This window comes from Rhinolophus ferrumequinum, chromosome 24 (assembly GCF_004115265.2).
Source record: "Rhinolophus ferrumequinum isolate MPI-CBG mRhiFer1 chromosome 24, mRhiFer1_v1.p, whole genome shotgun sequence".
In the NCBI taxonomy this organism is placed as follows: domain Eukaryota; kingdom Metazoa; phylum Chordata; class Mammalia; order Chiroptera; family Rhinolophidae; genus Rhinolophus; species Rhinolophus ferrumequinum.
Genome location: NC_046307.1, coordinates 25,617,215 through 25,630,850, shown reverse-complemented (window position 1 = coordinate 25,630,850; position 13,636 = coordinate 25,617,215). Strand labels below are relative to the sequence as shown.

At 49.6% G+C, this 13,636-nt stretch overlaps 1 protein-coding gene across 6 annotated transcripts in view; it reads right to left on the bottom strand.

Moving 5' to 3' along the window:
• Positions 1–13,636, bottom strand: part of LARP1 (La ribonucleoprotein 1, translational regulator) — an 83,713-nt gene that overhangs the window by 42,920 nt on the left and 27,157 nt on the right. For 2 of the 6 annotated variants that reach the window (XM_033096579.1, XM_033096580.1), the window contains exon 1: positions 10,228–11,104. The exons of 1 other annotated variant lie outside the window; for it this stretch is intronic. In XM_033096579.1, coding sequence (XP_032952470.1) covers positions 10,228–10,666 — 439 coding nt within the window. In that variant the 5' untranslated portion in view covers positions 10,667–11,104. Of the gene's footprint in view, positions 1–10,227; positions 11,105–13,636 lie in introns of those variants that run through there. 3 more of the 6 variants (XM_033096577.1, XM_033096578.1, XM_033096581.1) reach the window with 3 other exon arrangements.

The window sequence follows — 13,636 nt, the reverse complement described above, 5'->3', positions numbered from 1 at the left end:
ACGCAAAGCCATAAGCCCATCTCTCACTGACATTCTATCACCAGGATCTTCCCAAACACCACGTGGGCTTCTCACTGCAGGATTATATCCCCCCGTGATTCCTTCAATTCCCCTCCTCTATGGAGGTACATGACAGCTCATGGCAGGTCAGAAGAGCTGGCTCTAAGAAGTGGCATGGGCTGCATTCCTGTGTAGGCTCAGGACCAAACAGAGAGGATGGAGGGGCAAAGGACCCAGGCAGACAGGAAAGCTGGCTTTAGCACCTGATGTCTGTTAGCCAACTGAAGACCCGGGACAAATTCAGGCCTCAAAAAAAGAATCATCAATACTCTTACAATTATCATTTGTTATTCACTATTCGCCAGGCTCAGGCTGAGCACTCATATTTACCCAGCTCACTTTCAACGCCAGTATGTGGGTATTCTACATGTAACTCCATTTACTGAAGCCCAGAAGTTTCCAACCTGTCCAAGGATACTCAGTTGGTAAGTGCCGTGTTTCCCCAAAAATAAGACCTCACCAGAAAATAAGCCCTAGCATTTTTCAGGATGACATCCCCTGAACATAAGCCCTAATGCGTCTTGTGGATGAAAAATAAATATAAAACCTGGTCTTATTTTCAGAGAAACACGGTGGCTGGTTTAACTCAAACTGTGGTTGACTGACCCCAAAGTTCACGTACAACCACCCCATTCTACTTCTCCAGAGGTGGAGTGAAAACCGAATGGGAATGGATGCCAACAGACGTGGGATCAAGTCTCAGCCCTGCTTTGAACTGACCAATTTTGAGCAGTTATTCCCTTTCTGGGCCTTTAGTACCTAACTTGGTACATTCAGGGTTTAGAATGACTTCTGGGGTCCCTTCCAGCTCTACACTCCTTCTCTGAAAGCATGGAAAGGAAATCCAAGCCCCTGAGGGCACAGCAAGGGGACAGAGTTGACAGCCTGACTCTATAGCCCAGAATTCTCAGGAACTCGCTACAATAGCCAATGTAGGGGCAACTGCAAACCCCCCGTCCTCAGCACAGGTGTAAAGCAGCTGAATTCAGCAGAGGGAGGCGGCTCTGATGGGAAGGACACCTTGTACACACAGCTATCTGTGCAAGAACCCGCAAAGCCCAGCTGGTAGTAGGCAGCCTCAATGTGGTCCTCCCATAGTGGAGAGGGGGATTGTCACCTGGAAGCCTGTCCCCCTGTCACTACTTCCACGCCCTCCTGCTCGTCCCACCTAGCAAGCTGCAGCAGGGACAAGCAAGCTGGTGGCTCTAAGCATAAGCGTGAGCTCAGCCTAGGCCAATCCTTCAGTAATTGTGCTTCTTCCGGCCAATGAGATGCATTCCAGCTCACCTGGCATTTGGAAAGGTCAGAGAAATCCCATAAACCAGAGCCGCTCCCTACCCCTCAAGGATGACAGCTGATAATTGCCCAAGACCTACAATTCAGGAATGACTTGGAAGTCTGTTCCCTTTTGTAAGCTGGGAACAATGTCCCAAAGGGTCAGACAGGAAACCCCAAACCATCTATTCTTAAGCTAAGAGGTTCTGCCACAGGCCAGAGTAATCTTTCAAAAGGAAAAATCTGACCACGCAGCTCCCTCCCTTAAAATCTTCAATGGCTCTCAAGTGCCTTCCTGTTAAAATCAGAATTTACTTTTCTAGTCAGCTACACTACAGCCACAGGGAATTACTGTTCGCTGAACCCCAGGCCTTTTCTCAGGTAACTCCTACCTATCCCTCCCATTTCAGCTTAGCCATAGCTTCTTCCAGAAAGACTTCTCTGACCTAGACTGAATTGGGTACCTGCCACACTCCCAAAGAACCCCATCCCATACTTTTCTTACACAGCACCATCCGTACGGGATTGTATGTGTGCCCTTTGCCAACACAGATTTTTATTATTCACTGTGGTATCCTGTATGCCAGATTAAAAATATGCTGAAATGTTGCTGCTAAAGTATGAGATTCATCCATTTCTTCACTAATTTACTCACTAAGCTGCCTACTATGTGCCAAGTGTTTGTAGGTGCTGGGAACACAGCAGTGGTCAAATAGCAAAGCTTCTGACCCAATGGTGGTAAGAGCTAAGACGAAAATGAAACAGGCTAAGAGAGATGGGGCTGCAGGGTATGGGGTGCTGGCTTACTACTTTATGCAGGGTGGTCTGGGAGGGCCTCTCCATCAGTGTTATTTGAACAGGAACCTGAAGAAAGTGAGGGTGTGAGCCATGTGGCTGGGGGTGGAGCATTCCAGAACAAAAGCCATGAAGCAGGAGAGTGCATAATGTGCTCCAGGAAAAGCAAGGACCGATGTTGTTGGTAGGGAAAAGTGGTGAAAGGTGTCAGAGCTTGTGGGGAACCAGATCAAGCACAGTGTTAGAGAGCACGCTGAGGGCTCCAGATTTCACTCCCCAGGAGAAGCCAGGAGAGGGTTTTCAGCAGGAGTGAGAGGACCAGTTAGGAGGACAACAATCTAGGTGAGAAGCAATGGTGCACGGACCAAGCTGGCCACAGAAGAGGCGGTAAGAATCATTTAGCTTTGGATGTAGTTTTTAGGAGCCAAAAGGACGTAAACTACAGAGAAACAGGCAAGGATGAGCCCAAGATTTTTAGTCTGAGCAATGAGGACAGAGTTGCTTATTAACCCTCTCCTGAGTCTTCATCTGTGAAGTGGGCATAAGAGCACCTGCTGAGCTGATTAAATGGGACAGAACTTGGAAAGCATCCCATAAATGGTAGTTACTGTGTTTCCCCGAAAATAAGACCTAACTGGACCATCAGCTCTAATGTGTCTCTTGGAGCAAAAATTAATATAAGACCCAGTCTTATTTTAATATAATACAATAAATATATCACTATTACTAATCTCAGAGTTATTAGGAGCTTCGATAAGCTAGCGTATGTGACAGAGGGAGCAAAAACCATACAAAGCCATTCATCCAGATGGCTCCCACCCATGTGGGACTTCAGTTCCTGGGAAACTTGAAACTTAATTTTAAAGCAGGGAAGGTGCAGTATGTCTGGAGGGTAAGGTGGCTGCCACCACAAGTTTGGAGGGTCAATACAAAGCACCCTATAAATAAGGCTTCTGATGGAGGAGTCACCGGGGTTTACCAATAGTACCCCAAACTGAGATGGGGAAGCCCCTCACCACACATGACCAATTTATACGGCTGGCTTTACGAGATTCATCAATCCACACCCACACTCTTCATCCCCAACACCTAAGGCTTTACCAGGCCAAAGGCACAGCCAAAAGAAAGGTACTACATCAAGACTGTCTTGGTTCTGGGAAAATCCCACAGGGAGACTCTCCCTAAGCTATTGCCACGAGAAGTTGGCCAGTTGACCCTGGTAACTACTACAAATAGAGCTACTTGAAAACAAAGTTACCTCCTGATTACCCATCCTCATTTAGGAAAGGAATAGATAACCCCTCAGAATAGGTGACTACCTCAAACTACACACATCTAGCTTTGGAAAGCATCTTCTGGAATATAAACCCCTTAACCATGTGTTGGGCTACCCCATACTCGGTATCAATTTGATTCTCAGAACCACCTCAGCATGGGTTAGTCCCATTCTGTGAATAAGAAAAAGAGGTTATGCAAGCTGTGTAAGGTCACAAAGTGAGAGCAGAGAGAAGCACTTTGCCCATGTTCTGATTTTAATCCCATCACTTATGCCCTTTGCTCCTTCACCCCATTGTTTCCTATACTTTCATTAGCCAGGTGCCAAAACTTATTTTCTATCATGAACCCCCAGCAAGGTAAGGCCATCCTCTCTCCTGGCTACTCCCTAAGGTCACTATGGACCAGCCAGAGAGGTTTGTGAGCCCAGAATCAGGCACCTGTGAGCCCTCTGGAGGCCCCAACACTCTAATTACCCCCTTTGAGCTTGTCTTGGATTTTGCAAACGGGGGAACTCCCATCTGCCAAGCTCTCCATTTTAAAGAGGTTTTTGTGGTTTCAGGCTCCTGCTCCTCCTCTTCCTACCCACCTCCCAAAGGGAGGAAAACACTGCTGGGTAACAGCTATGAAGTTTACTCTAGCTTGGGTCCCATTGCAGAAGGGTAGGTTAGCCGAGATACTCTGCCCCTCCGGGAGGGTCAGGGTTCAAGACAGCTGAGACTACCCTCCACCTGCCTGGCACCACCTCCTAACCACGCCACAACCTCTCCCTCCCGAGCAGGCACTCACTCCAACTCCCTGCCTAGAAGAAGGGGCCGGGGAGTTGAAGGTTCCTGGGGAAGGCCTTCCTCACTTGGCCCCTTCAGAGGGTGTCCTAATTGTGTGCATTCTTCACAAGCGGAGAAAGTGATCTGAACTACAGGAAAAGAGCTTTAAGCCCTAATTAGGCAAACCTAGCAGTTCTTAGCCAAGGTGCATAATATAACCAGTTATGGAGTTTAAAACAAACAAAAACAATCATAATTCCTTTATCAGCCCTGACAAATTCCTTAATAAACTGATCAGATTTCCTCAACTGCCACCAAAATATCTTCTTATAACTGGTTTGTCTGAATCAGGATCCAAACAAGATTCACACAATTCATTTGATTGATGCCTCAACTCTTTTCATCTATACCATGTTTCCCCGAAAATAAGACCTAGCTGGACCATCAGCTCCAATGCGTCTTTTGGAGCAAAAATTAATATAAGACCCAGTATTTTTATTATGGTAATTATATTAATTACATATTATATTACATATTATACCCAGTCTTATTTTATAGTAAAATAAGACCAGGTCTTATATTAATTTTTGCTCCAAAAGAGGCATGAGAGCTGATTGTCCAGCTAGGTCTTATTTTCGGGGAAACACGGTAACAGTTCCCTTTTTCAAATATGCCATTTATTGACTGAGAACATAATCTGTCCTACAGAATTTCTCATTCAAAAACTGGAAAACTGCTACCTCATAGTCAATTTGTTCCTCTATCCCCATAGCTCTATGATTCTATTAGGTTTGGGTTCCATTTCTATTTGGTGGGGGGAAACTTCCAACAGTGCTGTGTACTTTTCCAACAGTGCTGTGTACTTCCTCTTCTCACATCGTAAGGCACATAGAGTAGTTGCTCCACAATGTGACACGGACCCTCAAGTGAACAGCCTAAGTTCCTGAAGCCAGAAGAGTCTCTCCAGCCCTCACAGAGCTTGGATTCAAAACTGGAGTTCTTACCCACTACAGGAGATATAAACATACATATAAAAACCTCTGCTTTCGTTCCTTGTTATGGGGAAGGGGTTTATTGAAAAAAGTGTTTTTGATACTAAAAAAACTTTGACAACATTTAGACCGAATCCAATTCCATCGTTTCAAAGATGAAGAAACAGAGGTGCAGAGTTAGCGTGGGGGTTGCTGGTGTCCACGATGCTGGTCATGAGCAGAATCAGAAGTGGAACTAACGAATTCTAACAATGGTGATAATTTTATTATAAAGTTAAAAACAGGGGCCGGCCTAGTGGCTCAGGCGGTTGGAGCTCCGTGTTCCTAACACCAAAGGCTGCCGGTTAGATCCCCACATGGGCCAGTGCCAGATGGCTCAGTTGGCTGGAACGTGGGCTCTCAACCACAAGGTTGCTGGTTCGACTCCTCGATTCCCGCAAGGGATGGTGGGCTGCGCCCCCTGCAACTAACAACAGCAAGTGGACCTGAAGCTGAGCTGCACCCTCCACAACTAAGACTGAAAGGACAACTTGACTTGGAAAAGTCCTGGAAGTACACACTGTTCCCCAATAAAGTCCTGTCCGCCTTCCCCCAATAAAATCTTTAAAAAAACAAAACAAAAAAAAGTTAAAAACAGCAATTGTTAAGTAGGTGGTTAAATAGGTGGCACGTAACAGATGCTCTGTGCCAGGCGTTATGGTAAGGGCTTTATAAATATTATCTTCTTTAATTCCCACAACCTTCTGAAATAGTAACTCTCATTATTCTCATTTTGAGAGTAACGGTGGCTCAGAGGGGCTGAGTAATTCACCCAAGATTGCACAACAAGTTATAGATGCAAAACTGTATATATACAAATACAGAATTATGTTGTACACCTAAAACTAATATTGTATGACAATTATACCTCAATAAAAAAAAAAAGCAGCAGCAGAAGAAACAAAGCTGGGGCTCAGAAGTACAGCCTATGTGATTCCAGGGCAGAGTTCTTACTTCCATCCAGTCTACTTTCCTGTGGTAGGGGAGGGGCCAGGGCCTGAAGTAGCTCTGAGGTCTTCACACAATGAAGACTGAGGCTCAGATCCACACAGATGCCCCACCTAGTACAACGCTGTGTGTGTGAGGGGGGGAGGGGGGTGACCTGAGGAAGGAGAGTGGAGGTTTACTTGAGGCCAGTTCAGTGGGGCAGAGAATCCCCAGGGGTTGCCCCCTTTTTTTTGTTTTGTCTTGTGCCATCAGTTAGCTACACTTTAAAGGTAAAGAAAAAGAGATGCCCAGAACATAAATACTCAAGTCTCAGACCCTGCCCTCAACTTTCCTTTAAAAAGAAATCTGCTCCCTTGCAAGAGTTTTTGTCCTTGCTAAGCTTCTCCACACTTGGACTCAGCAGTCTCATAACTTTTCACCCTACATAAAACCTTTCAGTTCCAATTAATAAAGACTCAAAAGCCAAAAAAAAAAGAAAAAAAAATCAAGGAGAAGACTACTGGACTGGTTGGTTGGTTTTCTTACTATACAGAAGTTAATTTCTACACAATCAACCCACTGATTCCCCCTGCTGGGGTGGGTGGAAGCTTGTGGTGATGATACACTTTCAAGTCTCAACCCACTGCAAGTGGGCGAGCCACAGCAAACTTTTAGTTCAGTTAAACTAGCCTTTCCCCACAGCCCTGAAAGCACCTGTGCACTGTCCCCAAAGGTAATCTTAATGAAAGGCACATAAACTAATTAAAACTTATTTTTAAAACATTCATCATACCACATTCCAAAGCAAAAATAGCCAATTCTTTGGGTTACCAACCGTTAGGATTATCCATAACATGCCTTTTATGCCTGTGGATAAGCAAAAGTCCATTTTTCTGGAGATGATCCCATATGTTTCATGGAGTATTGATACACCACCAACAATACCAGAAAAGGAAAGGAGCACTGCATTCCCCAACCCCCTCAAATGACAGGTGGGGAAAACAAAGACCCAGAAAAAGTTCCGGAAAGTCCCAGTCTGTCTCCCAGACTTGGTATAACAGCTACCACATGCCCGGCACTGGGCTAAAGCTTTACACATTATCACAATAAATGCTCACAACAGCCTCAAGAGGCAGATAAATCATAATTTAATCTCCAGTATACAAATGGGGAAGCTGAGGCACAGAAGGGTTAAGGAACTTGCCGGAGGAGGCACAGTCAGCAAGTGTTAAGAGCTGGCATTTGAACCCATGCAGTTTTGACCCCAGAACTTCTGCTATATATACATCATTTTTTTTTTAACGAAAACATCTTGTGCCTCTCCCATTACACTTAGAGTTGTGGCTAGGATAAGGAAAAAATTTTAAATGTTTTCAAAATATTCTAGGGGAGGCAAATACAACAAGCCAAAACGCAAATCCCAAGATTTGAAACTACAAAGGTAAGACGTGGAAGCTTAAACCAGAATAGAGAACCCTACAAGGGTGGATTATCGAAAAACATCTTTTATTACTAGTTACTGCGTGTGGCCCTTACAGAACTAAAACACTAGCATCTGAGCCAAAAGGAAGGGCTAAAAATAGGCATTTGCAACAAGCTTTGGAAAGGTTTTAGCTTGCTTATGAGGCACTCATTTTTGTAGACTCCCAAAAACATATGCATTACAGAACACAAAAATTCCCAAGACCACATTGCCACTCCATTGGTGTCACATTTAAACTTGTCCAAGCTGCAAATAAAACCAGGGCTAGAAAAGGGCCTTAGCTATCCATGTAGACTCCAAAGACAGGACCCCCATAGAACCCTACCAGACAGACAAGTCGATCACAGAATTTTCCCTCAAAAAGCATCCAAGCCCTAACTACAGGCTTAAAAAGAGAAGCTACTGGACTAATTCAGTTAGTCTGTCCAAGACTATTCCAAAGGTTCAACACCAATGAATAGAGAAGACGCTTTCTTGCCTTAAGATCCCAGAAAAACAACAGAGCAAACCTACCAGACTCAGAATTTTGCTTTGGGCACTTAATGCAAGTTGGCTTCTCCACTGGAAGAAAAGGTGAGATGCCAGCCAAGCTGTCTTCTTCCCGCGACCAATAACCCCAGTGACGCACCCTATCAAGGGTCCCTGGATTTGCACAAAATGCCAGCTCAGGCACCCAATACCACCTGATGTCATGATTGATTTAAAACCCACAGGCAGGCTCACCATTGGCTAAGCAGCAGCAGCCAGGGTGAGTAGCCCCATTTAAACTTCTGAGGAGTGCTCTCTCCTGGGGATGATTATACCCCTTTGAGTTTTAAGATGGGGGAAGGACCAAAGAGTGTCTTAAAGTTGCTTTCCCTCCTTCAGTGGGTGGATCAAGAGGGATATGCAAGAAAATGGAGGTTTCAGCAATGCCCTTTGCATAAGAGGGCTCTGGAAGGGAAAGGGGGGAAGGGCAGAAGGAAGAGAACACGGTTTGAGGTACTATTAGTAAACCCCAAGTGTCTCCTCCTCCAAATGAAGCAACCTTAAAAGAAATAAAAATTGCAACACGCCATTTTCAGAATTGGCTGTTCTGGTTTTCCTACGACTACGAATGATTCTACTCCCTTGAATGTGAAGGTATTAAGCACCCCCCTGCAACTTTCCCCATTTCGATGGTTTAAACCAGTCAGCTTCAACCAGCGACTGCAGAAGGGGAGGAGTTTTGAAAAAAGCATTAGGGCTATGGCCACAAGCCATCCTTCTAGCTTCAAACGGGTTTTGGTATTGGTCCACTTCAAAAGGACCCCAAACCGAAGAATCCAGAACCACTCTGCCCTTACGCGCCGGCAAACCGAGGAGAGAGGGCGCGCCCCCAACCCAAGGCGACCGTCTATTCTCCGCAAAGGGAGGCCCAGACGAGCCTCCATATTCTTCACCGCCTCTCTCCCCACGCTGACACGGCTCCGCTAGGACTTCCTGCACCCCCACCTCCCCAAAAGACCAGGCCCAAAAAGACCAAAAAAAACCAAAAACAAAAACAAAAACAAAAAAAAAAAAAAACGAGGGAGAAGGCGTGGAGAGCGCGGCTCTGCGGTCACATGCCGCTCCCCGCGCGGGGAGGCACCACGTTGTCCCGGCTGCGGAGGAATGCCGGGAAGGGGGGCCGCGCACTCACACTCGCGCACACGCACACTCCCGGCCGCGCCGCCAGCCCGCACCCGCCTTCTACCCCCAGCGCCGCGGCGGGCGCGGAATGTACAGGCCGAGCGGCCGCGAGCAGTCCGCCGGCGCGGCGCATGGCGCCCAACTGTCACCCGCCCGCCCAGCCCGGCCACTCCCTCCCCCGCCGCCACACGCCCCTCGTGCCGCCGCAAGCCCCCTCGCTAGCTTCATATTTTCCGCCAACCCCTTAACTGGGTCCCCCGCACACTCGCCATCCGGCTCCCTCTCAAGGCGGAAGATCCCCGGGATCGGGGAGGGAAAGCACCGAATTCAATGACACGTTGGGTTTCCTCTTCTCCCCATTCTCTTCGTAACCGACCCCTCAACGCGTCGTCAATGGCGATTCTACCGCCTAATATCATACACTTGAGAACAAAACTTATTAACTTCTAAATGTCGAACCCGTGGAGTTGATATGAACTCATCGCTGGGCGCTTTGCTGCCCATGACATATGCTCATTAAACATTTACAACATGGGGACGATCGCAACGCTACCAAAACGAGGAGCGTGGGGCGGGGTGGGAAGAGGGGGCTTCCCGAAGGTTTAGGCCAGGAACCGTCTCTCACACCAACACGCGGTGGGAGAGAGGATTCTTTTCACCGATTCCAGCGCCCACCCGCTCCCGGCGAGGTAGGCCCGGACCACGCCGTTGCCCACTAACCGCTGCGGCCCAGGCGGTGGCCATGGCCTCCTGGAGGCCGGACACTCGGGCAGGGACAGGTTCCCGAGTGTGTCGGTGGGGAGGGCACAGCGACCCGAATTAGCCAGGAAGCAATTAAAAAAAAAAAAATCCCGAGTCACCACCACCAGCGGCGGACCCCAGGCCCTGGAGGCCGCTGGGGGAGGGGACGCCTATGTCCCCGGAAAAGGCCCCCGGACCCTGCATAGCAAACAGGAAGACCCACCTGGAGGGGACTGTCCGTTCACGGTGGCCAGGACCGGCGGCAGAGCGTTCTTAGTCCACGGGTTCACCTTGGGCGGAGGGGCCTCCACGAAGTCTCGGCGCCCGGCGCCCGCGGCTCCGGCCGCTCCTCCACCAGCGCCCGGCTCGCCGCCGCCGCCCTCCTCCCCGTCACTGAAGGCCAGGCCCTCGGCGCCGGGTGGCTGCGGGGGCCGCGGGCTCTCGCGCTCCAGTTGCCCGGTACCCTCCTTGTGTGGCTTGGCGCAGGGCGGCCGAGGTCTCCGGGCGCCGCCGTCCGACTCCCCCCCTCCGACGTCGTTCGCCCCGGGCTCGCCCTTGCCTTCGGGCGGCGGCGGCAGCTTCTTCCTTACCAGCCCCCCATGCTCTTCGGCCTGCAAGAGCGGGGCGCCCCCCGGCAGCAGCGGCTCCACCTGAGTGGCCATCTGCGCGCCCGCCCCCCCGGAGAAGCCGGGCGCGCCCGAGGCGGCCTCCCCCGCCTCGAACTTGGCTCTCAGAGCGCCCGCGACGCCTTCCTCCGGAGAGCTGGGCCCCAGTCCCTGCGGAGAAGGGTCGGGGTTCACGCTAGGCGCGGTCCCACTCCCGGTTGGATGCAGCCGCCTTAGATCCCAGGCCGCTGGCGGGGCGGGGGGGGGTGGAAGGCCCCCCACTCTGCGGTCCAGGCCTCCTTGGCGCGCGTCCCCCCCCGCCCGTTCCTCGCAAGGCACCCCCACCCCGAGCCTGGCAGGCTTCTCGTCCCGTACCTCCCTCCCCCCCGCCGCCGGGGCGGCCCGGGCTTCCCGGCTCGGGGGCTGCAGCAATATGGACGGACGGGGGAGAGGCGCGGCGAGCCGAGCCGACCACGCGATCCGCGGCAGGCGGCGGGCGGGCGCGCGCCTCACGACGCGGCGAGCGAGGGGAGGGGCAGAGAAGCGGGGGCGCGCCCGCTCAGGCCGACCCTTGGCGACAGGCGGGCGGGAGGCGGCGGGAGCGCGCGCGCACGGCCTCGCGGCCCCGCCCACCGCCCCGCCCCTAGCCTCCGATTCCTCAGTGCACCTCCCAGGCTAGGGGGCGAGGGGGTGCTCAGACCGGACGGGGGCGAGCACGTGCCTGATGCAATTCGGGAGCGGGGGGGCAATGAAGGAGGCAGGAGAGATGTGGGGTGGGGGGGGGGTAAAAAAGGGGAGGTGTCTTAAAGGACCAGCGCTAAAGAGCGGCCGCAGGTGGAGCACATGGGAGCGGGCCACGCGGCCGGCACGGCCTGCTCACGCTCTTTAGGTTGGATGTGCCAGGTTCGGGAGAAGGAACCATTAATGTCACCTTCGTCTTACAAGATGATGGACGGGGGTGCCCATCCACCCCGAAGTAGCGCGGAGGCCGCCGGTTCCCTGGTGCCCTGCGGGCCTGGCCCCCCCAAGCGCCGTCCGGGTGACCTTGGGCTAGCTGCCCTCACCTCTGCTGACTGTGCTCGGCTCCTCCCCGCCGGCCTCGGGAATACTGCCTGGAGAAGGGTTCGATGCCCGGCCGGGAAGTCGGGCCCTTAACCCTTGGGGGCAGTGGGCGCCTAGGAAGTGGGAACCGAATTACCAACAGATCCCAAACCGGCCAAGCCCCAGAAACTGGGCATTTATGGGCAGGAAATGTCTTTTATTTCAAGTGGATTTCATTTTTTCTAAAGAATTGGCTTTGGTCGGAGTTGAACCAACGCCCAATTGAGACTCTTGAGGTCTGAGATTTTATCCTGACCCTGGCGTTGCCCCTTATCAACTCTGCAGCAGTCATTTCCTCAGTGGGCCTCAGTTTCCCTATTGTAAAGCGAAAGAGTGGTGTATAACAGTGGTTTCAAAATTTAGTGCACAATTCAATAAATATTTACTGACCTCGTACTGTGGGGGCCTTTGGGTTCTAGGAAACGGGGTTTGGCAATAAACCAGGCAAAGTCCCTATGCTCATGAAATTTACATTCTAAGGTAGAGAGACAAAATTAAGTGATTAACAAGTCCTTGTCTAGTATCTATGAAGACAATAATGACTACAGTAATAGGTTAGATCAGCTACTTTAGTTTGGACGATGAAAACATTGAATGCATATTCCAAAGCGTTTGGAATCAAGTCTGTCTGGGATTAGACCCAGAGATCTGCATGTCTAACAAGACTTCCCTTGGGTACTTACCCACCAGGTGATCCCACATTTTACTTGGAGAAGTCCGGGTTTCTGGCGGTGATCCCACCTGCTCAAGATATAACAGCCCAGAAATCTGGCCATCTCCAAGACAATGATTAGAAACCACAACCTGCTGGATAGAGAAGGCTTATTGAAAAGCCTCTTGGAGCTGCCCCATAGGGCAAGGCTAGTTGTAGGGTTGTTGTAATCAGGACAATTGGAGAGAGATGATGGCAATATGATGTCTAAGCCCAACTCTTCCGGAACTTGGACACTGTACTGTGTGGCCAACTCTCCACACTTCCCTGGGCCTTCTTTGCTGGTGGAAAAATGGGGGTAAATTATGCCTGACTTGCTTCTACCTTCTGAGCTATTGTGAGGAGTCAAGTGAGATAATGTGCGAGTCAAAGAGCTGTGTAAATTATAAAAACCGAGGCCAGTGCTTCAAAAGAGGTACCAAGGAAGATAATAAAGGGATCTCAATGAATTTAAGCAGAATTTTCCATAATTGCTTTGTATATAACTTTAATCAGATGATAAATTATTGCACATTGCCACTGGAATGCATTCTTTTTTTTTGTATTTATTGATAAATAGTTCCTGAAGTCTCCACACTAGGCTCTCTCTAAACTTTGTTAATAGGAAACATAATAGTCATTTGTTGATCATTCTTTTCTATATTCCTGTAATGGAGGCAGAAGGAAAAGTGCCCCTATACAACTTATGACGGCATCAGGGCTCTGTGTGTTCAAGTAACCAATTTACACCACTCAGCAGTCAGTCTGAGCTGAACAAGTGCTGCCAGGCCCTGCTGTATGGAGGCAGGAGGGGCACTGGCATTTGCACACCCAGGGAGGGGCTCGGCTCCTAAACACCTGTGTGCGCTGGGCAAACTGGGGCCAGAGAAGATAAGAAACCCAGCAAACTGGGGCCAAAGAAGATAAGAGACAGGTGTGAGACTACATCTTACAATGAGCTGTTAAAGCAAGAAAAAAAGAATCTTGATGATTACTTAATCTCCTTGTTTTGCAGATGAGGACACTGAAATTCAGAGAAGAAAAGTTATTTATCAGATGTCACACAGCTAATCCATGGCAGAGCCAGGTCCGTCACCTGAGTCTCCTCATCCTAAATCCAATAGTTTTTTCTACATGAAATGATGGAATTGGGATTTGAAATCCAAGGTTTTTTTTATTCCTAACCCACCATGGCATTCTATTTGCATGGGTTCAGTTCTAAACACTAATAATGA